At 53.3% G+C, this 25669-nt stretch overlaps 2 protein-coding genes across 2 annotated transcripts in view; one reads left to right on the top strand and one right to left on the bottom strand.

Annotated features, from left to right (window-relative positions):
- MED24 (mediator complex subunit 24) overlaps positions 1–2115 on the bottom strand; it is a 36637-nt gene extending 34522 nt beyond the window's left edge. Inside the window, exon 1 of the mRNA XM_079135238.1 lies at positions 1942–2115. The gene's annotated coding sequence lies outside the window, so the exon portion shown is untranslated. The remainder of the gene's footprint in view (positions 1–1941) is intronic.
- On the top strand, positions 1542–25503 carry THRA (thyroid hormone receptor alpha). Its single transcript, XM_079135244.1, has 9 exons — positions 1542–1759; positions 12904–13256; positions 15637–15704; positions 16469–16569; positions 18518–18665; positions 19281–19486; positions 20484–20630; positions 21097–21355; positions 22103–25503. Exons 2-9 carry the CDS (start codon positions 13204–13206, stop codon positions 22351–22353), a joined length of 1233 nt encoding a protein of 410 aa, XP_078991370.1. The 5' UTR covers positions 1542–1759; positions 12904–13203; the 3' UTR covers positions 22354–25503.
- The last annotated feature ends 166 nt before the right edge of the window (positions 25504–25669 follow it).

The following is a 25669-nucleotide window of genomic DNA, read 5'->3' as shown; positions in this document are numbered from 1 at the left end:
TTGATTCCTCTCTGCAGCTGCCACTGCACACTGCAGGCTCCTGTCACCTATTGCATTGCCCTCATCACCACCACTTAACTGCACACCCCATGGGTGTCAGCTCAGCTGCCCTTCTCATCCTCATAGTCCCAGGGGCTCCAAGAGAGGAATGCTCCCCTCCCCTATGTATTGCAAACTCTAACACCCACTGTAAGAAAAGTAGCTCCATCAGAGGATGTAGGTGGCGAAGACTAAGATGGGCTGTTGGTCAGAACCTCAACTCAAGTGCTTTTGCCCAGTATAAACTGGGCGATTAGCAGAACAGTCCGCAACCCCCCTCCCCACCCCGTACACACAACACACTCTCTTCCCCAAGAACAGCCTGTGAAAGGCAGAGCCCCGCCCTGGGAGCCGTGGGAAGGCTCTGGCCCCCGCTGGTAAAACTGGGCTAATGACAGCGGGGGAACCGGCGGGGCCAGAGGGGGGTGCTAGGGTAATTAGACCTCTGCCTGGCGCTAGGAGATCCCGAGATGAAAGGGGCTCTGGCGTCACTGGCATGGTTTTATGTTCATGAATGCAGGTGTGTGTGTGTGTGTGTGTGTGTGTGTGTGTGTGTGTGTGTGTGTGTGTGTGTGTGTGTGTGTGTAGGGGGGGTGGGGCTGCAGTGGAGACCTCTCCTTCCGGTAAGGGGAACTATTTGTACGCAGCCCTCCCTCCTGCTTAGGTTGGCCCTGGTATCATTTAGATTTTGGTGGGGCAAACATGGGAGGATAGACCATGTCAGTAAAGCTGGGAGATGCGGGGTTATGGCAAGTCTTGACCCCTTAGAAGCGCAGCAGTGGGAGCAGATTGTTACGGAAATGGCAGGTGGCCGTGAATACAAAGAGCCCCTACTGAGAAGGGTGTAGTTTGAAAGGGGAGGCAGTGGATGAGTGTAAATGTTAGAAATGAGGAGAGGCAGTGGATGAGTATTAATGTTAGAAATGAGGGAACATGGTTAAGGGGAATGATCCCCCACAAAGGATTAAAATCGTAGGATGTTTGAAGTTAAGAGGAACTCAGGAGTCACCTGCACAACCCTCTTATTTTAAGCTGGAGGAAACTCTACCCCCGTCGGCAGTGGTGATTTGTTCAAGGTCATACAAGTGAGTTACTGATAGATAAGGGACCCGAACTCCGAAACATACTCTACACCTCTAAACATTTTATATTTGGACTTCTTTCCCAATTTATTAGGTGGAAGCAGCTCTTGGATACTTCCCCACCCCGAGGTGCAAACCCGAAAACCCCGAATTCCCTCAAAAAGCAAAGGCTATTTTTTAAATGATATCTTTTTCAAAACATGTCACCAAGTATCACTCCTGCCGGAGGCGTCGGGGCGGGAAGGCGAGTCCGAGCTCGGTAGGGGCCGGGGCGGCAGAGGGGCAGCCGAGCCGCTGGCCGGGGTCCCGGGGCGCGGCGGGGGGCGGGGGGCGGGGGCCGGCGGCGGCAAGGCGGCCTGCAGGGAGCAGCCGCGAGCCGGCCTGGCGCGCAGAGCCAGAGCCTGAGCCCCAGCCCGAGCGGGGCGGAGGAGGGAGGAGCCAGAGCGGCCGCCGCCTCTGCCGGAGGAGCCGCGGGGCCGCCACACTCGCCCCCCGCCCCCCCCCGCGCTCACTAGCTCTCACACCCGGGCGCTGGAGGCGGGCGGCCCGGGCCCCACCGGCCCCCCATGGACGCCCCCGGCACGGGGCGCTGAGACCCCAGCGTCGTTGCCCAGCCCGGTCCAGCGCGCCACGCCGAGGTAAGGAGGAGGGAGCGAGGGGGCATTAATATGCAAATGTCTCGCGATTGATTATGCAAAGCCGCGGGTCTCTGTGGCCAGCTCGCAGGCGGGCTGGGGGCGCCTAGGGGGTACCCGCTGCCAGCTTCAGCATTTCCAGGTGCCCTGGTGACCCTGTCACAGCCTGGGAGCTTGCAACTTACGCCCTGGGGAAGGGAGGTACTGCTAGGAGGTCGGTGGGCCCCGGGATTCGCCGAAGGAGATGGCGTCTGGGCCTCCCCCTCGAGGGCCCGCCCGGCCTCTGTCCGGCCGGTCTGCTGCGCATTCCCAGGCCGGGCCCCGCTGCTGGAGCTCCCCCGCCCGCCGCGCCGCGGTTTGTTTACGGTGCGCCGGAGGACTGCCCCCACCAGCCCCCACCCCTAGCCTCGGAGGCCGAGTGGCCTTTGCAAAAGCTGCCTCCAGCTGCGGAGGGCAGTGTGAGTGCAGTGGTGCAGGGGGAGGTTTGCATGGATGGGGGGAGAGGGAAGTCTCCCTCCCCTCACCCGCCTCCCCAATTGAGCATGGCTTTCTGGTTGCAACATTCCTAATTGCAAAAAACGAGGCTGGTGGGGTGGTAGGGGGAGTGTGTGCGTGTAGTGGTGGGGATGTGCTTGATGGTCCCTAGATGATTAGGAGAGTTGCTGGCTGGCATGGCTGGGGAAGAGAGGAAGGAATAGAGCTGTGTCTTGTGCCCCCTCCTTGTTTCCCTCCCTTTGCAACGTGTCTCTGGTGCCCCTTCTCTGCCTAGGGCCCTCCCTTGTCCAGTGTGAAAGGGAGGCCTGGAGGGATGACAAGCAATGGAGAGAGCATCAATTCCAGGGATTGGAGGGGTGGGCGCACAGAAGGAAAGCCAGTGAGATGGGAGCCTGCCTCTCAATACTGGCTCTGGCCCCAGGAGTGGGGGGAAGAAGGGGGTTGCAAAGATAAGAAGGGGAGCAAAGGTGTCATGCAGACACAGATATGCCCACACAGACAACCACATGCACACCCAGGTACACCCCGGCAGACTCAAGGACAGGAGCTGCTGGACACACCCACATGGGGACAAGGGAAGAGGCTGCCTGCTGATGCACTGTGGAGCTCAGGGTGGGACACACCCACGGGAGACCAAGAGCAGGGAGACCGATCCATGCACATACCCACGCACAGGGTCACACAGAGATGCTGTCACACAGGGGCAAGGAGGAGTCACTGTCACCCACACAAAAAAGTCACTATTGCATGCATGCATCATGCATGCACACAGAGCATTTGCACACAGCCACACAATTACAAAAGACCCTGTCACTCACAGGCACACACGTGCTCACATGTGCCCAGTCACGAAGTTATCATCGCCTGCCTGACAGTCATTGTCACTCAGTCCAACACAAATGCAGCTACACATCAGTACATGTGTATACAACTTAGCAACAAGTATTTTCTGGACTCTTACTGTGGAACGTTGAGGTTCTGAAGAAGACAAAACCCCTGCTCCTGGAAAAAAAAAAAAAAAAAATTGTATGAAAAGACTTTCCTGCATAATGGTGCAAGGCTTGCATTCTCAATAACCCATTCTCAGTCACTATTGCTTGTCATACCACTGTTACTAGATGGCAAACTCCTTGAGACCTGAAAGAATCACTGGAAGAGTTCTGGATCCCTCTCACCCTAGCACAGGGTGTACTCTGTAAACACTTGTTAATTGATTGACTGTGGGAACTCCAGACACAGGTGCACTTATTTGTGCACAGTCCTCCGGACTCAGGTGCAGGACACATGCACAGAGCTTGAGTCTACACAGTCACAGGTCCATGCCAGCAATGTCCAGACAACCCCCGGTGCACACATTGCAACCAGGGCTGCCAGGCATATACCTAGATGCACAGGATCATAGACTTTTTCCTTCATCTTCTTTCTGTCTGCTTCCTTTAGGTTCAGCACTGTTGGCAATGGGCTTTTTTTTTTTTTTTTCCTTTTGGAGGGACAGAGAAACAAGAGCAAGTGGGCACAGGGGGGTTCCAGAGGGCCGAATCATGGACCTGAAACAGTGTCCAGTGACTTCCAGCAGCTGGGATTGTCCTGGCTGCTTGGGGACAGGATGTCTTGGGAAAAGCTGGTTCCCGGGGAGCAGATCTCAAAACCCTATCCTAAAAGCCAAAAGGGACTTAGCTGCCCCTGCTAGGGGTTATTTGCCTGGGCCTTTCCTGAGGACCCTCTGTCGCCCCGAGCTGAATGCCTGCCTCCCACCAGGAGTCCGCCCCTTTTCCCACCTCAGCTCTCCTGTCCAAACTTGGAAGCTTTCCTTGGGAGGCTGTAGGCTGGCGAGTGTCTGCGTGAGTGATGTGTATTTTTGACTTGGAATTTCTCTCTAATGCTGTCTCTGTTGCTGTGTCTTGGGGTGTCTGATTCTCCTTCTCTTGTTCTTCTGCCAGTCTGTAAACTCTCTCACCCTGTCCTTGTCTGTTTCTGCCTCAGCCTCTTTTCTCAAGCTGGGAACTGGCAGCGACTGTTCTTCATACTTTTCCAGTTGTTAATACTCAAACAGTGGCCCTCTGCCCTGCCCGCCCAGCCTCTGGGGTCAGCGGGAGGTTGGGGTGGGGGTGGGGGCTGGGGGGCTCAGCTGGCTGCTCAGGACATCCTGCACTTCCTTAGTGCTGCAGCTGCAGCTGGCCAGCAAGTTTTGGGGGCTGGGAATGGGGGAAGGGTGGGGGTCATCTACTGTCAGAGGGGTCAGTTACTGTCCATGTTGACCCCTTAGGCTGGCAGGTCCAGCCAGGGGACACCAGTTCTGTGGGAACCCTTGCTGTGCAGGCTGCAGCTCCTAAACAAGCCAGCGAGGCCTCCTCACTGACCCAAGCTAGAAAAGAATGGCCCTCATGGGTAGTGGCTGGAGTTGGCAGGACCAGCTCAGTTGGGTCCACATCAGGACTTGTAATGGCCTTTCTCTATACCCCTGGCAGCTGAGACCCACCTCAGAGATGCCCAACAGCTGTGTTCTTTCTGCCTAGCCTCAAGCCTGTTTTGAGGATACAGCTGTTCAGAATCTGTGAAGCTTAGTAAGGGCCCTGTCACCCACAAGTGCAGGTTCCAGCCCAGAGAGGGCAGAAAGGGCAGGAGAATTTGAGCAGTGGGCACTAGGGTAGGAGACCCAAAGTCCAGGGAGCACAAAACATTTTTAGTCATGCTTCCTTCTAGCCTTGGCCTACTTGGATGAGAATCCTTAGGCTGTCACAGAAGGGAAAACTGAGGCTTGGTCACAGGGGACACATAGCTAGATGAAAGAACAAGGTGTCCTTTCCCCAGTAGATCATATGCTATCATGGTTAAGAGCAGGGATATATCTATCTATCTATCTATCTATCTATCTATCTATCTATCTATCTATCTATATGGGGTTTTTTGTTTGTTTGTTTTGTTTTTTGTCTTTTTGAGACTTCCTAGGTTTGAATCCCACCTCTGCCTCTTGCTGGTTGTGTGACCTTGAATAATCAACTTCCCTCTTGCCTTGTCTGTAAATTGGGGATGGTAATCTCTAACTCATTTAGCTTTTTGAACTTTAGAGAAGTTAAAATGTATAAAATGACGTAAAAAGTGCCTAGGTCAAGCCAGGCATGGTGGTACACTCTTGTATTTGTAGGGACTCTGGAGGCTGAGGCAGGAGGATCTCAAGTTTGAGGCCTGCTTGAGCAACTTAGCAAGACCCTGCCTCAAAAATAAAAAATAAAGTTAAAAAAGGACTGGAGATTTAGTTCAATAGTACAGCATTCCTGGTTTCAACCACCCCAGTACCAAAAAAAAAGGGAAAGAAAAGTACCTAACTCATACCAAGTTATATGTGTTAACTGTTACAGTAGATGAAGAAACCTCTGATCCTGGGGTTCCCAAGATTTCTTAGAGAAGTTTGGTAGAAAATTGGGTCTCCTAAACATCACAGGAAAAGGAATGGAACTGGGGTGGGGGACAGTGGGTCTCCAGTTTCTAGCTTCCTCACCCTTCACATCAAGTCTGTTTTTCCTATGCATTTTTTGCAACCCTGAACAAGTATATGGAAAGAGGCCAAGGTAGGCCCCCTTGCCCACCCTCCTTGACCCGCTCTTTTTAGCTTAAAAGAAGTCCTTGACATCTCAACCCCTGGGACACACCTCCTCAGCTAAGGGCACATGCATGAATCTTTGTGCATCACTACATCTCTCTTGGGACAAGTCTGAGTGAAGGGGCAGAGAGATAACAAAGTCCTCACTTCTCCCCACGTCCTCTCCCTTTTTATGTGTAGATGCAGCACAGAGCTCAGGGAGGAGGCAGCACTCTTCCTCTCTCTTAGGGGCCCAGGGCCCCAGCTTCCTACCATTCACCTACCAGAACCCAGTCCTGACTGACAGATGCCAAATTCCTCTTCCTGCACAGAGCAGGCTTTAGTGTGACGGGTAATGGCAGAGAGAAACTGAGACCCTGATGAAGGATCAGCCTGGTGGGCATGGTACTTGGAGATCCTGGGTCTGTCCTGGGGTGCCTCTTTCCTTTTGTAAGTCTGATGATCAGGATCCCCTCTCCCCCAGGCCCCTTTTATTCAGCCTCTGCCCTCCAAGGTGAAGCAAGGACAATGGTAGATGCCCCATGGTGAGGTGACTGGGAAGCTTTGGAGCAGAAATGCATCTCAATTCCAGTTCTCACAACTGCTTGGGGAACTTTGGTGCCTCTTGGGGTAGGGGTAGGCAGGTGTCACTGTGTGGAAAGAACTCTGCCTGGGAGTTGGGATGCTAGGACTTTGCCATTCACCAGTGGTGGGACTTTGGGCCTGGGTTTTTATCTGGAAACAATGTCTTTCCTACTCAGAGTGAAGATAAAGAACACAAGGTAACAAGTAGCACTCCATTTATGTACAGTCAGTTGAAATGCATTCTGCTGTCATGTATAACTAATTAGAACTAATTAGAACAAATAATTTTTTTAAAAAAGTAGAACATAAGGTAGTTGAGGCTGGGGTGTAGCTCAGTAGTAGAGTCTTTGCTAGTACATGCAAGGCCCTGGGTTCCATCCCCAGCACTGAAAAACCAACCAACCAACCAACAAAACCCCCATAAGATGGGATGATTCCTCATTCAATCCATTGCTGCCTGGTGTGGTAAGCAGTGCCTGAGGATCTTCCTCTCTTCCCAGAACTGGCACACACTAGGCTGAGAACATGCATGCCACTAGGAACAACTAAGACTGTTCTCAGTAGTGGGGACATGTGTTTTCACCTTAGTGTCACCTGGCAGGCTAAAGCTAGGGTTCTAAAGGCAACCTCCCTCCTGGTTGGTATGAGGTAATCCAGAGGGAGGGTCAGAAGTTCACTAGGTAGACCAGGGGAGCCATATGGATGCTATTGTGTCTAGGAAATGCTGTCCTTGCTCCCCTGCTTTGGGAAGTGGGCACTCCGTCTGGAGAGCAGGGACTGAGGTTAAAAGTTTGTGCCAAAGGCACAGCCAAACCCCCAGCAGTGGCAAAGAGCTACGTGATTGGGCCAAGCCCCCAGACACTGCATCCTCCTCCTCCTCTCCTCCACCTCTTCCTCCTCCTCTCCTCCTCCTCCTCCTCCTCCTCCTCCTCCTCAGAAGAGATGGGCTCTTGGCTGTCTGAGTGCTAGCTGCCTGTTTCATTTTCTCTTTTTCCAGGGCTGGGGAGGAGGAGGGAATGGGCTTGGTGGCTATCAGCATTTTCGTACACATCAGTGAGTGGGTGTGTTGTGCACGCATCCATGTGAGAGTGTTTTTGTGCATGTGTGGGCTGGGGAGGGCTCCTGAATATCTCCTGGAACGGTGCTGGAGCCCTGCGGGTCTGCGCATGCGGGGTGAGTGTGTGTGTCTGCACGTGTCTGTGTGTGTGCCGGAGACTCAGCTGCATTTGCTTGTGCACTCTTGCTTTCTCTCTCTCACTCCTCTCTCTCTCCCCCTCTCCCTCTCCTCTCCCTTCCCCTCCTTCCCTCCCTCCCTCTCTCCCTTTCTCTCTCTTCTCTCTGCCTCTCTCCTCTCACACACACACATACATGCACACAAACTTCCCAATCCCCCTCCCCTTTCATCTCCCTCCCTCCTTTCTACTCCCTCCCTCTCTTCCCCTCTGTTTCTCCTTCTCTTCCTCTCCCTCCCTCTGCCTCTGCCAGTTCTCCTTGGGTGGGGGCTAGCTCCTGCCTCCCTGGGGTGCCTGGGAGAACATCTCTGCCTTTCTTTTCCCTTCCACCATTCCCTCCCCCACTAGGCCAGACTCCTGGGGCTGGCAGGCAACTTTTGCCTTAGAAGAGTGTAGAGGGAGTACCCCAAGCCTTGTGCCCATGATGCCATCTGCAGCAAACGCCTTGGCCCTGTGACATTCATGCCTCCAGCGTTCAGCTGCCCCAGCTCCCAGCTCCAATTACCCACTGGCTGCTGGGGGGAGGGTGGGGAGAGTGTGCCATGCCCAACTTGGGGGTGCTCCTGATTCTGCCTTCTTGGCCTTTGGATCTCCTGCTTCCATTCCTGAGGGGAATTAGGGCAGGGGGCCTGAAGTTCTGTGGGCTGGTAAGGAAGGGGCTGAACTCTTGAGCCTGGGGATAGGCCCAGTCGTCCATCAGTGGGCATGGGGACTGAACATAACCAGAGGGGTAACCCCCTAGTCCTGGATGCCCACCTTAATACCTGACTGGAGCTGGTCTGGGCTGGAGGAGGGGGGGAAAGGAGAAGCAGGTGGGCGAGGTTATGGGGGAGTGGGAGGGGAAGCGCTGTCTTTGATGTTAGTACTGGGCATCTGGCCCAAGACAGGGCTGCTGTTTATGTCTTTCTGTCTCTGACCTGCAGGGGAGAGTTTCCTGTTATATTCTTTGGGGGGGGGGGGGCGGGCAGGGAGAATCCTTTGTTTAATTAACCAGTCCCCCCACCTTTATGTACATCCCCCACCCCTATCTCCCATTTTCTAGCCTCTGAGGCCCCATAATAGTTGGGACATGAGTTTCTGTTCTTAAGCTCCAGAATTTCATCTTCTGGGGACCCAATGAGAGCCCGTCCAAGGGTGTTGCCTCTCTCCCTCCCTGCCCTCCATGCCTGCTAAGCTGTGCCCAAGTCTCTACTTCTCTGCCACATCACACCTGCCAAATTGTACCTGCCTTCCTGCCTTCACTCCCCTTTCCTGGCACTAGGATAACAAAGTTGGGTGGGGCAGCCCTGCCTAATCTATACCTGAAAATAGAAGGAAAGGGGGTCTGGGTAAAGAAATAGGTTCCAGCCCCAGGGAAATGTCTGACCCTTAATGTGGGGCGTGTGTTGCTGCTGCAGCTCTGCAGTGGGTTGGTGGCTGCCTGTGGGAGCCCACTTTGACACAGGGGCAGCATCTGCACAAACATACCTGTCTGTCTACCTGTGCATGCCATGTGTGTTTGGACCACAGTGACTGCCCAGGTCCCTTAGCATTGCCCTTGTTGGCCCTGGTGGTGTGGAGTCAGGGCATCCATGCTGAATGATTGGGAGTAGGTGGTGGGGGAGGGATCTCCCCCAACCCTAGCAGCAAGCCGAGGGGAAGGGGAGAGGGAGGTGTGAACCTACCCACAGCACTATTAATAGCCTACATGCCAGGCCACCAAGAACCAGCTGTCACCGTGGAAACCATTCCTACTCCCCCTTCCCCAGCCTCCATGGGGAGGAACTTAGGCGGGGCACAAAGCACCCCCCACCCATCTTTCTTTGTTACCTTTCTCCCTTTGTCTCCCCTCCTTCATCTGTCTCTCCTCCCCTTATCTGTCCTCTTTCCCACCTCACCTCCTCTCCCACCCCCTTCCCATCCTTCCCTTTTCTTCCTTTCCCTTTACTACATTGACATCCCTAGCTCTACCTTCCCGTCCCTGCCCTGTCTCTTTGTTCTTTCCTCTTCCTATTTTTCTTCCCCTTTCCCTATCACCTCTTTTGCCCTTTTCTTCCTCCTCTTTCTGCCTTTTTCTCAGCTACCCCCCTGCCCTGCGTGTGTGTCTCTGGGCTTGTCAAGAAGGAGGGCAGGGCTTTCTTCAGAACATTAAGGGCAAAGTTCAGGGGCCCCAGAAAGGTGGGGCCAAAGCCAAGCTCAGAATAAGAGCTACCAGGTGGCAGCGTGGTGTGCAGTGTTTGAGGCTAGACCCTAGGTGCAGATAGTCCCAGCTGTGAGCCCCAGAAGTCCTCTGGGGGTGTCCCTCAGATCCGCAGGATTGTGGAGTGGGACTGACAGCAGTGGGAACCTGGCATGGTGCCCACGGATGCCGCATTGGCTTCTCATCCCTGTACCCCCATCACAGAAGCACTTAAGCTTAATGAAATGCTTCCCCCTCTGCGGGCACCTTGCCCACACTGCCACTAGGCAGCTCTTATCTGACAAAGAGGGAGTGGGTAGCCAGGGCAGCCGACAGGTGGGTCTTACTGTCCTGCTGTCCAGCAGACAGCAGTCTGAGTCCTGTAGCTCCACCCTCTCTGCTTCCTTGAGACTGAGCCTGTGCCTCTGCAAGGGATGTTCCAGGAAGGAGTTTAGGAATATTAAGCTGGACTCCAGGAGAAGGGGAGAGGGGTTGCCCTTCAGGGTGGGTATCCCTGCCCCAGTCCCGTTCCCCACTGACCTCTTCTGCTCCAACTAACGCAGGCTCTCATGGTTTGTGCCTCCTTACATGCCCCTTACATTCTACATGGGCACTGTGTTGCCTCAGAGGCCCAGATACGTCACTGGAGAGATTTCAAGGAGCCCCCCTGGATTCTAGACTCCTGGTAGGTGCCTGGCAAGGGTGCCCTAGGCAATAAGGGCAGTACCTTGATCCTCTGCCCAGTGCCAGGAAGTGTGCTGCACTGAGTGGCACCAAGGTACAGCTCTGCACAGAGGTAGGGCAGAGAAGGACCCTGCCCCTCCCCCCAGTAGGCACGTGCAAGCCCTTGGCAGTGCCCAGATACATTTGGAATTAAAGCTGGGCTGGGGAGGGGGAAGGGAAAATAAACAGGGTGGCTTAGGTTGGCATTGCCCCAGGTCAGCCCTGTAGCAACTGGTAGTGTTGGGGTGTGGGGGAGGGGTCTTCCAGAGCTAAGGCCTGGGGGCAGGAGCCGCCTGTGCCCTGTGGCTGTTGCTGGGGTTCCCTGCCCAGCCTGACTGACAGCTGCTAATGCCCATTCCTATAGCCTTGGACCTCTTCGCCTGCCCGGAGGGCCTGCTCCCCAGGGCTACCCCTCTCTTAGCTTGCCCACTCCTGGGCCTGCCTCCTCCCCTCCCTGGGGGCGCTTGGGCCTCCGGCTGGCGAGTGGATTTTTCCAGCTTCTGTAAACAAGTGGTGGCAGTGTGCCAGGCGGGCAGGAGACAGGCGGGGGCAGCACCGCAGCCAGGGTGTGCCAAGCACCGAGGCACAGCCTGGGGGGAGACAGGGAGACACCCAGAGAGAGAGAGAGAGACAGAGACAGAGACATTTAGAGGCAGACAGACCAAATGAAGCCTCTGGGCTCAGATAGAAGTGGGAACAGAATAGCCTCTATTGTCCAACCCAACCCCCACAGCTCTTCTTGCCCCCTACCCCCTCTCTGTTCTGACTGAGAGTAGCAGGCCCCACTGCCCAACCCCTGGGCATCCCCACCCACTCCTCCTTCCCCCAACCTCCACCCCAAGGGCTGGCTACGCCATTATAAATTTATAACAGGAATTTCTCCACAAGCCAAGAAAAACTTGACCTACTTTCTTGATGGCTCCCTGGGCTAAAGCTCCCTGCTTTCCCCCCCACCCCCCCAGTCTCCTGTCCAGCCCCCACTGCCCAGTCCTGGCCTGGGGGGGCGGATGTCAGAGGCAGAATGGGCTGATTTTCTGTGCTCCTTCCATGCTCCACACCCAGCGACTGTCTGGGTGCAGAGGCCCTGCTCAGTGCCCTGACTTATCTCTGCCCCCTCCTCTTACCCTGGTGCCTTATCAGTTCCTGGGGGTGGGGCCAGGGGGCCCAGGGCAAGGTATCTGGTACAGCAGCCACGTGATGGAGGTTGTATGTGGGGAGCTGTACCCTTTGTCCCCCTCCCTCCCATATGCCTGCACCTGCCACAAGTCTGCAGCCAGGGCCAGAGGTGCAGTGCAGAAGGATGGTGGACCTGGAATGGCACTGCTCTGGCTCCCGGTAGCAGACCAAGGCTGGCATTAGAGCCAGGCTACGAGGCTGTAACTCCTGAGCCACCTGCTTCCTTGCTATGTGGACTTGAGTGAATAGTCAATCTTTCTAAGACTCAGTTTCCTATCTGTAAAATTCGGAAGCCTACTTGGGAAGGCACATATTAGTTTACTCTCCTTTTTCCTTTGCTATCCTTGTGGGTGACAGCTCAGCTAAACCAACTAAGAAGTCTGGTCCTTTCTGGGTGCAGTGGCACATGCCTAGTAATCCTGGCTATTTGGGAAGCTGAGGCAGGAGGATCTGCTGAGGCTGCAAGTTCCAGGCCAGCATTAACAACTGAGCAATCCCCTGTCTCAAAATAAAAAATAATAAGGGTTGGGGATGTAGTTCAGTGGTAAAGGGCCCCTGGGTTCAGTCCTCAAAACCAATAATAGTAATAGTAATAATAATAATAATGATGTCTGGTCCTCAAAATGGACAGTGGGATTTGGGACCTCATGTAGGAGGTCCTGGAACCCTTAAGGGGCCAGAGTTGCAGGTTTTTTTCCAGGCTGACAGCAGGGGAGGTCAGTGCCCCATTTCTTTCAGGGTCTCTGTTAAGGCAGTAAGGTGAGCATTCATGATCCCTGCATGCTGCTCCATCCTGCCTCTCTGGGTACCCTCATGCCTATGCTGGAACCTGCTCATCTCTGGTCCCCTCTTACCACTACAATACTAATGGATCTTAGGAAAACTTGGATAGGGATGGTAGCTAAAGTTTAATAGATAGTCATTAAGGACCAGACATTTGTTCAAATGTAAGGATTAAATTTGTTACCTGCTCCCAGGATGAGCTCCTTCTTTCCCTCCATACCTTTCCATGTCTGGGGCTTGGGATATGGCTCTCCAGTCTTCACTGCTGTACTGTGATCCTCTCCCTGCACCTGCCCTTCACGCCCCTGCCATCTTATTATGAGTCTCAGAAGCCCTGAATATTGCCACCAAAGGACTCCTACCCACCCCCTGCCCGTGGTGCCTTCTTACCCCTGCCTCTCTCTTCTCTCCACAGGGACTCTGGACAGGACAAGACTCCGAAGCTACTCCCCCTGCCCCTAATCCAGGATCCCCCACAAACCCTGCTTGTCCCCCAGCTCTCCTACCTGCCACTCCCTGGCCCCTCCCACCGCCTGCCCCCCTTGGGGTGCAGGGTATGGTGTGAAAGGCCAAGTGTTGAGGCGGGTACCATGGGTGCTGTGCCCTAGGGCCTGGGTGGCAGTGGGTGGGTGGCCTGTGGGTGTACCGGGGGGGCCACTGTGCCCACCCCAGTCTCTTGGCGTGCTGGAGGGCCTCCTGGATGGAATTGAAGTGAATGGAACAGAAGCCAAGCAAGGTGGAGTGTGGGTCAGACCCAGAGGAGAACAGGTAATGGGTCCAGCAACGTGGTATTGCCAACTCTGAGGCAGCAGAGCGTGGTCAAAAGAAAACTCAGCTCCTTTTGTAGTGCTACCTTTTAAGCACCTCAGGAGATGGGTGTGAGGCCAGCAGCGCTGCTTCTTACCTTTATCCAGGAGATGAGGGATGTTCAGATGACACAGGGAATTAGAGATTTTGATTGAGAGGTGCCCATTTTGAAGGGGGGCGTGATACAGAGCAGAGTAATTACAGGCAGCAGGCACATGGCCTCTTCCTGGACTATGCTGAACAATCTCTGATGTCCCCAGTGTTGCTGCCCTCATCTGGGCATGTGTGATCCAAAAGGCATTACCATTATCTTCCTCTCCTTATCAGCCCTTCCACCATCTGACCACAAGGAAATATGTCGTCTGTAAGCCATACTGCATACAATTTGACATTTCAGGACACATGCACCAATAACTATTGGTCATAGCCCACACTTAAATTTGGAATCTATTGGGAGCCCCACAAGCTTTTCCTTGTTCATGGTTAAGGGCAAGCACTGCCATGGGGCTCCTCCCAGGAAGTGAAAGTGCAGGCCAACCATAAAGATTTTGCTTACACGTGGGTGAGGTGTCAGCCCTGCCACACAACTAGGGATGGGTTACCTATGATATGCACTGTCCTTGAGCAACCCAGAGGGTCTTTCTGTCTCCCACCAATTCCAAGTGGCACAGAGCTCTGTCCCAGTTGGCATGTTGTCCCAGGAACTGGGTACAGCTTGTGCCTATGGCCAGGAAAAGAGTGGGGGGTGGGGGTACTCTGGGGAGCAGTGTGGCTGGCTGTTGCCTAGGAGATCAGATCCTGAGCCAGAAGGCTGGAGGCCTGGCCAGGCGAAGCCCTAGGGCTCAAGACTTGTTCCCTGGAGGAGAGGAAAGGATGGGGATTTGCAGTCTTTTAGGAAGGGTGCTAGAGTAACCCCTCTCCCTAAAACTCTCAATTCAAGTAAACATATGAGAAGGAAGTCTGTTTTGTTGTTGTATATCTGTCAATTGCAGCCCCTGCCCAGACTTATGTGGGCATGGGAGAATCTGCCCTGAGAGCTTGTACAAAGGCAGGAATGTAAGTTCCCTGTACCCCAGGACTGCAGCCCCTCCCCCATGTTCCTGCGCCACCTTGTGACAGTCCCTGGGACAGCAATTATGAGTCTGGTAATTGCTGAAGCTGGTCACTCCACTGGGACCTAGGTGGCCTGAGTTCCTCTGCACTTATTCCTCCGGAAGGCGGGAGGGAGGCCTGACCCTCCAGCCCTGTAGGAACCAGACAGGGGTAATCCCCAGGGGGTGTGGAGCACGGGGCTGTCTGTTACTGTGACCCTGGCCAAGGTCACTATGTCAGTGTGTTGGGAGCTGCATCCGGCTCTAGGAGGAGGGGCCATGCAACGTGCCACATGCAGGGTGGGTGTGGAAGGTTATACAATCCTTGCATGCGTGTAGAGGGCTTATGTAACCTGTGTGCACTGAGGTTATATAACATGTATGTGGAGAACCTAGCAACATATATGTGCAGTGACTGAGTTGCTAATAATACCTTGCATGGAGGGGCTCAGGGTCCTTGACCTGGCTTTGACTCCAGTGCACAGTGTCATCAAGCACAAAAGTGATACCATTTGCTGCTCTGTTAAATGGAGGCTGGGAACAGGGTGACTCTAGTATTTCCAGTCATTATGGCTTATTTAGCATGTGTGCATGACCTGGAAATCAAACAACATGTTCACACTGGGGGGGTGGTAATATTAGGTGCCTGTCCAGAGGCATATCCTAGAAATCACATAACACACTTGAGAATGCCCTGAAAATTGCACTGATATGTAGATCTTTATTGCCATACTTGGGTTTATACTGAAGTCTGCATTGTTATTCATATGCATGGATGTCCCGTTGTATATATAAGTGTATATGTTCTAAAGGTTACATAGCTTTAAGAATATTCTGAGGTATCTTTTTTGCATATTTGTCATTTGTTGAAGGCTTAAATATGTGGATATTCTGTGGATTATGGGTACTTAAAATCTGCAGTGTGTGGTGGGGGTATACATGTATGTATGTAGGTGTGCATTGTGGCATTAGAACAATGCAAGTGTGTGTGTGTGTGTGTGTGTGTGTGTGTGTGTGTGTGTTTGTGTCGGGGTCCTAGAACATGCTTTTGTCTCAGTCAAGCCCTTTGTCTCTTCCCTGCAGCTACCACATAGCTAGACCCTTCTAAGCTTTGTCAACTGACATGGGGGGTGGGTAGAATGGGGATTTATATGGAGGAGTTGGTCCTGGGGGGTGGGATGAGCCTCTTGGATAAGAAAGGACTGTCCAAAGACTGCTCTGGTGATTCTACTCACTTTACCCCCATCCAGTGCCAGGTCACCAGATGGAAAGCGAAAAAGAAAGAACGGCCAATGTTCCCTGAAAACCAGCATGTCAGGTGAGCCTGGCTTCATGTACCCCTTCTCTGCACCCCTGACCCCATCAGGGCCACATGGGGCCTTCTGGTGGGGGGCTAGGTTCCCTTATAACACCTCCTATGTCCCTGGGGAGAGCCTCCTACAGGGCTTGGGATGGATTTGCCTGGGCCTGAGAGTGGTGATATGGGACATGCTCCAGCCCTTGAGGAGGGATTAGGACAAGGAGGGCCTTTTCCCTTCTCCCATGATCTCACATTACACCCCACCAGAATCAGGGCTTGAAATAGAGGATGGAAAGTCTGTATCCTCCTGAGATGAGCTGCTCCTGTTCATGTTTCTCTCTCTGCCATCCTTTATGCCTTAGATATACCAAAATGTCCCCGTGATGCACTCCTGTAGTCCCAGCTACTTGGGAGGCTTAGGCAGGAGGATCACTTGAGCCAAGGAGTTTGAGATCAGTTGGGGCAATGTAGTGAGACCTGATCTCAAAAAAAAAAAAAAAAAAAAAAAAAAAAGGAGAAAGGAAAAAGAAAAGAAGGGGGAGGACCCTAAATGGGCAGTCAAAAGAACTGACATCTGGTATATTTGTAGAAAAAGGGATGGACAAAATTAACTCCCATGTATCTCCAGGATTCTACCTTTCTACCTGGAGACAAAGATCCCTTCAGCAAGGCTGGGCAAGGAGATGGGCCAGAAAGGATAAGTTGGGACTGGGGAAAGTATAGGAGCTTCTTTGCTGGGCTCCACGCCATGCCTGCTGCCTCCATCCTTTCCTCCCTCCCAGGGTATATCCCTAGTTACCTGGACAAAGACGAGCAGTGTGTCGTGTGTGGGGACAAGGCAACCGGTTATCATTACCGCTGTATCACTTGTGAGGGCTGCAAGGTATGGACCAGCCATCTCCTGCCCCTCCCCCACTACCCGAGCCCCCCCTTATTCCCTTTGAGTCCCTCAGCACCTGGCATGACAGACAAGCTCTGTAAACATCTAACCTAAAACCCACCTACTATATCATCATTTTTCTTCTCTTACACATTAATTTATTCATTCACTTATAATCCCTGTTCTTCCACTCACAGGTAAATGGCCTAACCTTTCTGAGCCTCAGTTTCTTTATGTATAAAATGGGAATAATCATACTACCTGTTTCATAGATTTGTTGGGAGAATTAGATGAGATAATTCACATGAAGTGTGTAAAACAGTGCCAGGCATATAAGAAACCCTGAATAAATGTCAGCTGTCATCCATCCATGAAGTTATTAGAGTGAGGAGTACAAAGTATGTCCTGCCCTCAAGCTCCCCACAGCCTACAAGAGAGGAACAGACTTAAAGCAGACATTGATGTTTTTCAAAATGTGGTCCATGAACCACCTGTAGTACTAGCCAAAATGCAGATTCCTAGGTTACACACATCCCACCCCTACTTGGTCAGAACCATTTTGTGCTGGAGCTCAGGATTCTGACTTTAAACAGGCTTCCCAGGTGCTTCCAATGCACCTGAAAGGGTGAGAACCAGTGCTGGGGGGCATGGTGGGTACACACAAGAGATGAGAACCGCAGGTTCTCCTGAGGCAGAGGGGACAAGGTCATAGACTTGTGGAGGCTTAATTAGATTTTACTTTGGTTGTTTCAACCTGCATGGCTTTTCCAGGATCACCACCTTCTGCAAATGTCAGACTTTCCAAGAAGCAGGTCATTTTAAAATTGTGAAAACTTGAAGTTTCTTTCTTAGTGTCAACCAAATCTGGTGGTCTAGGGATTTAAGTTCCAAAGCAGTGCTCCTAGAAGCAACACCAGTAATGTAGCATAGAGCACAACATCTGGGTCCCAGGGAACATCCCCCAAAGGCAGAACTGTCTTGGCTCCTTTCCTAGAGAGTTTGATTTTCTAGGTCTAGAATGAGAACCAGGAATCTGTGTCTTTGGTTATTACACTAGATGGTTTTAATGCACCCCAGAATCTGAGATCTCATACCTTAATGTCCTCTACTTGGGGCTGAGTTCTGGCTCTGCTGCCCAGTTAACCATTTCACTTTGGGCAAATTGCTCAATCTCTCCAAGCCTCAGTTTCCTGGTGTGCAAAATGGAAACAATGACAATTTCTGCCTCACAGGGTTGTCATCCCGGTTAAATGTAATGATGCAGGGAAAAAAGGTTAGTAGGTTTACTAAGTGCCTGGCACATAGTAAGCATTCAATTCAAGTTCTAGCTATTCTTTTACTTTTATTTTATTATGTGGTGCTAAGGATCGAACCCAGTGCCTCACACATGCTAGGCAAGCGCTCTTCCACTGAGCCACAACCCCAGCCCTTAAGTTCTAGCTATTCTTATTGCCACCCTCTTGGTTCTTGAGATTTCTTCTTTAGAGCAAAGACTAATCCTGATACATGTAATTTTTTTTCAAGCTACTAGAGTTCATACCCAATGCCTTTTCATGACTTTTGATCTTCCTATTTCATGAATTGCACCTGCATGGGCAACAGGCAACATATTGTACATGAGAATGGTATTTGGGTCAGTGTTGGGTTAACAGGATGGAAAATAAGATACCAATTGGGCTTCCAAAGCTGCTATTCCTTCAAGTTTCACAGCTTCTCACACCATCCCAGACCCAGTGCTCACCAATGCAGCCATCATTCCTACCTTTGCCATTCCCAGATACTCCCCATCTCTCTGCAGCCTGGGGGCTGTATTTCTCAGGTCATTGTGCCTGCAGTGTCAGGAGAACGCCAGGTTCCTTCGCTGACTTGACTTTCTCACCAGCCCCCAGTAAACTGTGCGGTTGACCAAGGAAGTCATGATTAGAACCTGCTCCATCTCCCCCTATCCCAGGGCTTCTTTCGCCGCACAATCCAGAAGAACCTCCATCCCACCTATTCCTGCAAATATGACAGCTGCTGTGTCATCGACAAGATTACCCGCAATCAGTGCCAGTTGTGCCGCTTCAAGAAGTGCATTGCCGTGGGCATGGCCATGGACTGTAAGGGGCACGGGCCGGGGGAGTTGAGACACTCAGCTGGGGTAGGGGTGATTCAGGGATGGCATCTCCGTCAGGGCAGAGTAACAGTTCAATCCAGGTCAGGTTGATGGTGGACTGTTCAGTCTTGGTTCCCGATGCCCTTGTTATAAGGGGAAAGGGAACAGGATTCTCTATGGGTCTTGCACATGTGCTGGGATGTCTACCTGCCTTTCACCACGTATGAGACGTAGAGCATTGTTGGGTAAAAAGAACTCCTAAGCACCCTCTAAACCCTGTAATCCTGATTCCCAGGGAAGATGCCCCCTTTCTGGGTAAGGGGTTATCTTTCATTGGCTGGTGACTGGGAGGCAAGATCATCTAGAAACTATTGTCACCATAACCCATTAGACCAGAACGTGATACTCCCCTGGATCCTTCCAAGTTGGAGTTGACATTGTCCCCTTTATCGATCATGGTCCAAGTTGTATCACCCAATTACTAGGTGATTTGGAGGTCACTTAACCTCTCTGACCCTTGGATTTGCTCAACCTCTGCACTAGGAAGAGTAGTTTCTGAGAGGACTGTGGGTAGAGGGGGGAGGGTGCCCTGCAAGGAGTCTTGTGTCTCTGTTGACAGTGGTTCTAGATGACTCAAAGCGAGTGGCCAAGCGCAAGCTGATCGAGCAGAACCGGGAGCGGAGGCGAAAAGAGGAGATGATCCGATCTCTGCAGCAGCGACCAGAGCCCACTCCCGAAGAGTGGGATCTGATCCATGTTGCCACGGAAGCCCATCGCAGCACCAATGCCCAGGGCAGCCATTGGAAGCAGAGGCGGAAATTCTTGGTAAGGGGCACCAGGAGAGCGGCAACCAGTTGGCAGGAGAGGAGAGTGGGCGCTGAGGCTTGCCTCCCTTGGAAAGCCTCCTCAGTGTAATCCAGCCCAGAGCTACACCTTGGTGGTCCTGATTTTGTACTTCTTTGTATGTGTCATTGCTCTTTGGTCCTCTGATGGGGTACTCCATGAGGACAGGGCTTGTTTTTCTCATCAAATTTTCAGTGCAGGGTTGACCCCTTCTCATTTTCCTGCCCACAGTGGCTGGGAGGGGACCATGAAGGCATAGTCACATAACAGTATTTTTGAGCATTTGCTGCGTTCCAGGCATTGTGTTAGGCCCTGGCAAAACTGAGTGCCAAGTGGAGGATTGTTTTTTCAGGAAATGGACAGGTGTTTGTATGTGGTGGGGGAAGACCAAAAACTGGCTCCTGGTTCCTGATAGAGTGTGCTATGGGGTAGAACTGAGCACAATTAAAAGCATGTGCTCCAGTACTAAGCAGATGTTTGTCAGGATCTAGTCATGTGACTGGCCCTAATACGTAACTATACTAGGCCTCAGTTTCCTGGTCTCTGAAATGGTGATGATTTTATCTTCTTTATAGAATTGTGGGGCTGGGGAGATAGCTCAGTTGGTAGAGTGCTTGCCTTGCAAGCACAAGGCCCTGGGTTCGATCCCCAGCACCACAAAAACAACAACAAAAAAAAGAATGGTGGTGAGGATTAAATAAGATATGTAGAACATGTAGCCTAATACTTGGTCAGTCATTACAACTGGGATGATTATTACATGACTCCTGCTTCCATTCTTACCATCATTATTATTAGCAGACTTGGAGTACCCTCTAGGGTTTATCCTCTGGTTTAAAACCTCAGAGGTAGGACACAGCTAGTCCTATCTGGCCCCTCTTCCCCAGGCTGCCTTGGAGCTCCCCCTGGTGGGCAGGGAGTCTCAGTGAGAGGTTGAAAGGGGTCTGCAGCCTCAACTGACCCCTATCTCTCCCTCTAGCCGGATGACATTGGCCAGTCACCCATCGTCTCCATGCCAGATGGAGACAAGGTAGACCTAGAGGCCTTCAGCGAGTTTACCAAGATCATCACCCCGGCCATCACTCGTGTGGTGGACTTTGCCAAAAAACTGCCCATGTTCTCCGAGGTGAGTGGCAGATGGGAGGAAAGAAGTAGTGCCATGATGGAGGGAACCTGGGGCAGCCCCCAGGGCAACCAGTCCCACTGCATGCTCTTCTGAGGTTCTCTGGACAGGGAGTCACCAACATACAACCATTGCTAGCTCCTCACACTTACCTCCCCAGCCCCTTTCCCCTCGTCTGTGTGCCTACCCACCTCCAAACAGCCTGAGCATTCTCCTCATTGTGGGCAGGAGACAGGTTGCTTTCCTAGCTGCCAGACCTCGCCAACTTACCTAAATGCCCTGTCCCTCTGTTTTTTCTTCTGTGTTGGGCTGGGGAGAATAATGGGACCTGCCTCAGAGTTGTATAACTGTGAGGTTTAAGTAAAATAGGGGAGACATGGTTCAGCACCAGGTCAACTGTAGAAGAGACTGGAGCATGGGGACAGCATGCTGAGTGGTCCTGTGGTCCTGTGGCCCTGCCGCCCCACAGCTGCCTTGCGAAGACCAGATCATCCTCCTGAAGGGGTGCTGCATGGAGATCATGTCCCTGCGGGCGGCTGTCCGCTATGACCCCGAAAGCGACACCCTGACGCTGAGTGGGGAGATGGCTGTCAAGCGGGAGCAGCTCAAGAATGGCGGCCTGGGAGTGGTCTCCGACGCCATCTTTGAACTGGGCAAGTCACTCTCTGCCTTTAACCTGGATGACACGGAAGTGGCTCTGCTGCAGGCTGTGCTGCTAATGTCAACAGGTACCTGCTGGTTGGCTGGGAGGGCCCAGGAGTTTACAGGGACTTGACTGAACCCTGAGCTTGTTGCTCTCCTTTTTTCCTAAAGACTCTGTTCCCCAAATCTACCTCTCTGGCCTATCCCTTCTTCCACAGGCTGCCTGTCTGTCACCCAGGCTGTCCTCTGTCTCTTCTTCCATGCTCTGTCAGCCACCCCACCTTTGGTCCCCAGGCCTATCACTTGTCCCCCAGTTCTTGTTCTGTTCCTTATCAGGCTTTTGCCCCATTCTTCCTCTCTGCCCCCCATCCTGTCACTAATATACTCCTTTGTTCCTCGCCTCCCACACTCTTCCCATCTACCTCTGTCCACCATCACTCCTGTCTCTCAGTCCTATCTCTTATCCCCCAAACCCTTCCCTACCCTCATTCCCACCCCCCTCCCTGACCACCAACCCCTTTCTTTCCCCCAGTCTTCCCCTCTCTCCACACTTTCCTCCTGTCCTGGGCCCCCCTCCCTGTTCCCCCATCTTCCTTATATTTTGCTCCATCCCCCCAGCCCCCTCCCTGCCCTTCTCTTGAGTCTTGGCCATCACCTTCTGCCTAGTGGCTGACCCTACATGTGTCCTTCAATGCAATTTTATTCTCTGGATATCTCCTAACCTCTCTGCCTCAGTCTCCCTTCTGGTCCCTTGCTCATATGCTACCCCATGTTTCACCCATGCCTCTCCCAGGCCCTCACCACTCACCCATCATGCCCTTCCTTCCCTGCAGACCGCTCGGGCCTGCTGTGTGTGGACAAGATCGAGAAGAGTCAGGAGGCATACCTGCTGGCGTTCGAGCACTACGTCAACCACCGCAAACACAACATTCCGCACTTCTGGCCCAAGCTGCTGATGAAGGTGACTGACCTCCGCATGATCGGGGCCTGCCACGCCAGCCGCTTCCTCCACATGAAAGTCGAGTGCCCCACCGAACTCTTTCCCCCACTCTTCCTCGAGGTCTTTGAGGATCAGGAAGTCTAAAGCCTCAGGCGGCCAGAGGGTGTGCGGAGCTGGTGGGGAGGAGTCTGGAGAGAAGGGGCAGAGCTGGGGGCTGAGGGAGACCCCCCAACCTCTTCTCTCCTTCCTCCCATCCTTGGATAGATGCAGCTCCCATACACCCCTGCACTGCCCAGGTCCCCCTCAGAACCTCCAGCCCTGAGACAGGGCAAACAAATGAACTTGCTATGAAAGGACAGTATGGGAGGCTGGGACCGTGTCCTGTAGTTCCCGGGGCCCCATCCTCTAAGAAGGTAGGGGAAGAGAACTAAGAGGGACAAGCCATCTTGACTGTAGGGAAAGGAAGAATGTGGGATGGGGGAAGATGCCCTCACTCACCCCCTACACATACAAGAGATCCCCCACCCAGTTCCTTGGCCTAGGTTTCCCCTCCAGGCTAAGGGCCTCTACTTTCCCAAGATGCCTGGGTGCAAAAAAAAAAAAAAAAAAAAAGGCTTGGCTTGGCTCCTCCCCTGGAGGTTAAAAATGATAGTCATCCTAACTGCACTTTGGAAACCAAGCAAGGGGAAAAGTTAAATGAAGAAAAACTAGACAGAGAGAAAAAGACAAAAAAAGAGAGAGAGAGAGCGATAGAGAGAGAGATATTAAGTTATTAACTAAGGCTGGCCAGAGGGGAAGGATCCCCCCCTTTCCCATCCCCATGCACTTTGAGAGCTGCCCTTCCTCCCCCCAGATCAGAGAGAAATGCCCCCCCCCCCCCCCCCCCCGCAGATCCCCAAGGGTAGGGCTGCCGATCAGAGCTGTGAGTTGACACAACAGGGTCCTGGCCACCCCCTTGCCTTGCCCCTCCCTCTGTGCCCCTTTGGCACCCCCACCCCAGTACTTTTTCTGCTCTGCTCTCTGCCACTCGTGCCCGCTGAGTTCCATCTACCTCTCACGCTGGATGCCAGCTGGCCCCTCACCAGCCTGCCCTACTGCCCACACAGCTCCCCTTTCAAGTGCCCAGCCCCAGGGGCCTCTCCCTGTCCCCCCTCCTTCTGCACCTTGGCACTCACACAGGAAAAACTGTGGCCCAGGCTCCTTCCCTCCTCATATCCTGCAGTATTAGCTACAATCCAGATGCTGCGTGGGGAGGGGCGGGGAAGGGGGTTGTGTGTGAGCGTCTCCCAGAGCCTCCACTCCTGTAGGACTCTCCCTGTTTCCTGTCTGTCTTCTGGGCTCTCTCTGACCTCTGCCCTCCTTCCCCACCCCCACTCAATGCACTGGGGCAGGTGAGCAGGTATAATGGGGGTGTTTCCATTGATGGCACTTGGTTGGGACCCCAGGGGAGGAGGCAATTGGTGCTCCTCCTATTTTCTTTGAAGCTCTTCAGGCTGGCCACCCCTCTGCCCCTAGGTCCCCTTTCCCTTCTTCTTTTCTCTATTCAGGGACTTTGGCTTGAGCCATCTCCCACCCTCCTGGTGAGGAGTGCTCTGTTGGTCTGCACTTGGGTGAGCTGCCCTCCTCTTCCTCCTGCCTTTGGCAATGCCCACTCAGGGGAGAGAGGGAGGGAGGAGGTGGCCCTCCCGTAGGTGGGAAGGAGGAAATGAGGGGGACAGACAGAGCAGACCAGAGAGCCCTGGGCTCAGGGCTGCATGTCGGCAGGGATGGATGGGTGGACATAGATGCCCCCGGAAGCCATGGGGAATAGGGCAGGGGGCGGGCGAGGGGTGCCAGGGCTTCCTGCGCTTTGCACTATTGGGGCACAAATGTCTTAAGCAGTGGGGAACCTGCCACCCCACTCTGACCCTCAGCCTGCCATAGCCCCCTAAACACACACACACACACACACACACACACACACACACACACACACACACACGGCAGTGCTCCGCTGCCTACTAGGGCAGCGTCCTTCCCCACTCTTCAGGTGTTTCCACCCAGGTAGACTGCCTGGAGGAGCACACTGTCGCCTGTCTGAGCGCCTGCCCGAGCGCCTGCCCCAACCCTCTGGGCCCCCATGCTGCCCATGCTGTCTTTGTCTCTATCCTCTCTCTCTCTCCTGGGGTACTGATTCCTGAATTCTTCCAGTCCCGTGGGGAAGCCCTCTCACACCTTCCTCCCATACCTGGGGGCCCAGTGGAGTTCCTGACCTGTCTGCTGTCTCCCCACTTCTTCCAGTCCCACCCCTGACCTTCCAACCCCTTTCTCAACCATGGACATGGTAGCCTCTTACATGCACATGGGAATCCCCCCATCCTTCTCAATCATGTGAGCTGTGATCCCCCACCCGCTGGCCCTTCCCCCTCCCCTCCGTGACGTGGAGTGTCTGTGTGTGTGAATGTGTGAGTGAGTACACGTGATGGGGGAGGAGCCAGGGAGACTCAGGAGTGCCACGCACCTGCTCTAGAGAGGCAGCTGTCCCAGTCCCTGCTGTGGAAGTCGGGGACAGGGCCCTCTCCTGGGGGCCATTGGTGCTAATGAGGGGGAATGGCCTTGACGTGGGTGCTTAGCATGCCTCCTCCAGTGTTGGCCCGGGGCACTAGGGCAGGCTGGGTGGGGCAGCAGGTGCAGTATTGGTGGGAGGATGGGTTGCTGGGAATAGGCTGAGGGGCCCAGGCCAGGACAAGGGGGTGCCAGAGCCATGACCACTACCCCACCCCCACCACCCGCCGCCTCTCCATCTCAGTATTCCCCTCCCATCACTTATAACACACATACCTCATCCAGCCTCCTCCCTGCTCAGACTTGGGGAGGGTGGGGGAGGAGGAGCCCCTACCCCTATCCCCCGGTGGCAGGTCTGCAGGGCTGGGAGAGGGCAGGGCGGGTGACACAGACACCGTCCATAAGGGGGACAGTACTTCCTGCCCTGGGAACTCCTGGGTGGGAGGAGGGGGACACTGCCTAGAGGCGCTACTGAATGTATGAGAAGCTGGTGCTGGGGTGGGGGGAGGGGGGTTGTGGCCAGAAACAGGGAAGGAGGTAGGTCCCTTCCCCAGGGAGGGGTGGGACCGGTAGGGGTGACTTGAGGGGCTCCTACTCCTGCCCCACGTTGACAATCAGTATGTCTGTTATGTGCGATTTTTCACCCCGTTGTGTTTTGGGTCAGGATTTTAAAGAAAGATATTTTTATGGTAATTGTTGCTCGTCTATTTTACTATATATTTATGTAATAAATATATGATGAAAATAACCCCCTTGGGCACCCCCCTTAGACTTGTGTGCTGTTTCCCTATATCCTCCCATCTGCTGGCAGAGTACCCGCCCCACAAACTGACCAGATGGAGAGGTGTCCCCCCCCCAGCCTTGGCAATAGTCCCACCCCAGCCCCCAAACGAGCACACACCACAGAAGCCAGCTC

Source organism: Sciurus vulgaris, assembly GCF_902686455.1.
Source record: "Sciurus vulgaris genome assembly, chromosome: 3".
Taxonomy (NCBI): Eukaryota; Metazoa; Chordata; class Mammalia; order Rodentia; family Sciuridae; genus Sciurus; species Sciurus vulgaris.
The sequence above is the reverse complement of the archived record's forward strand: the minus strand, read 5'-3'. Positions and strand labels throughout refer to the sequence as shown.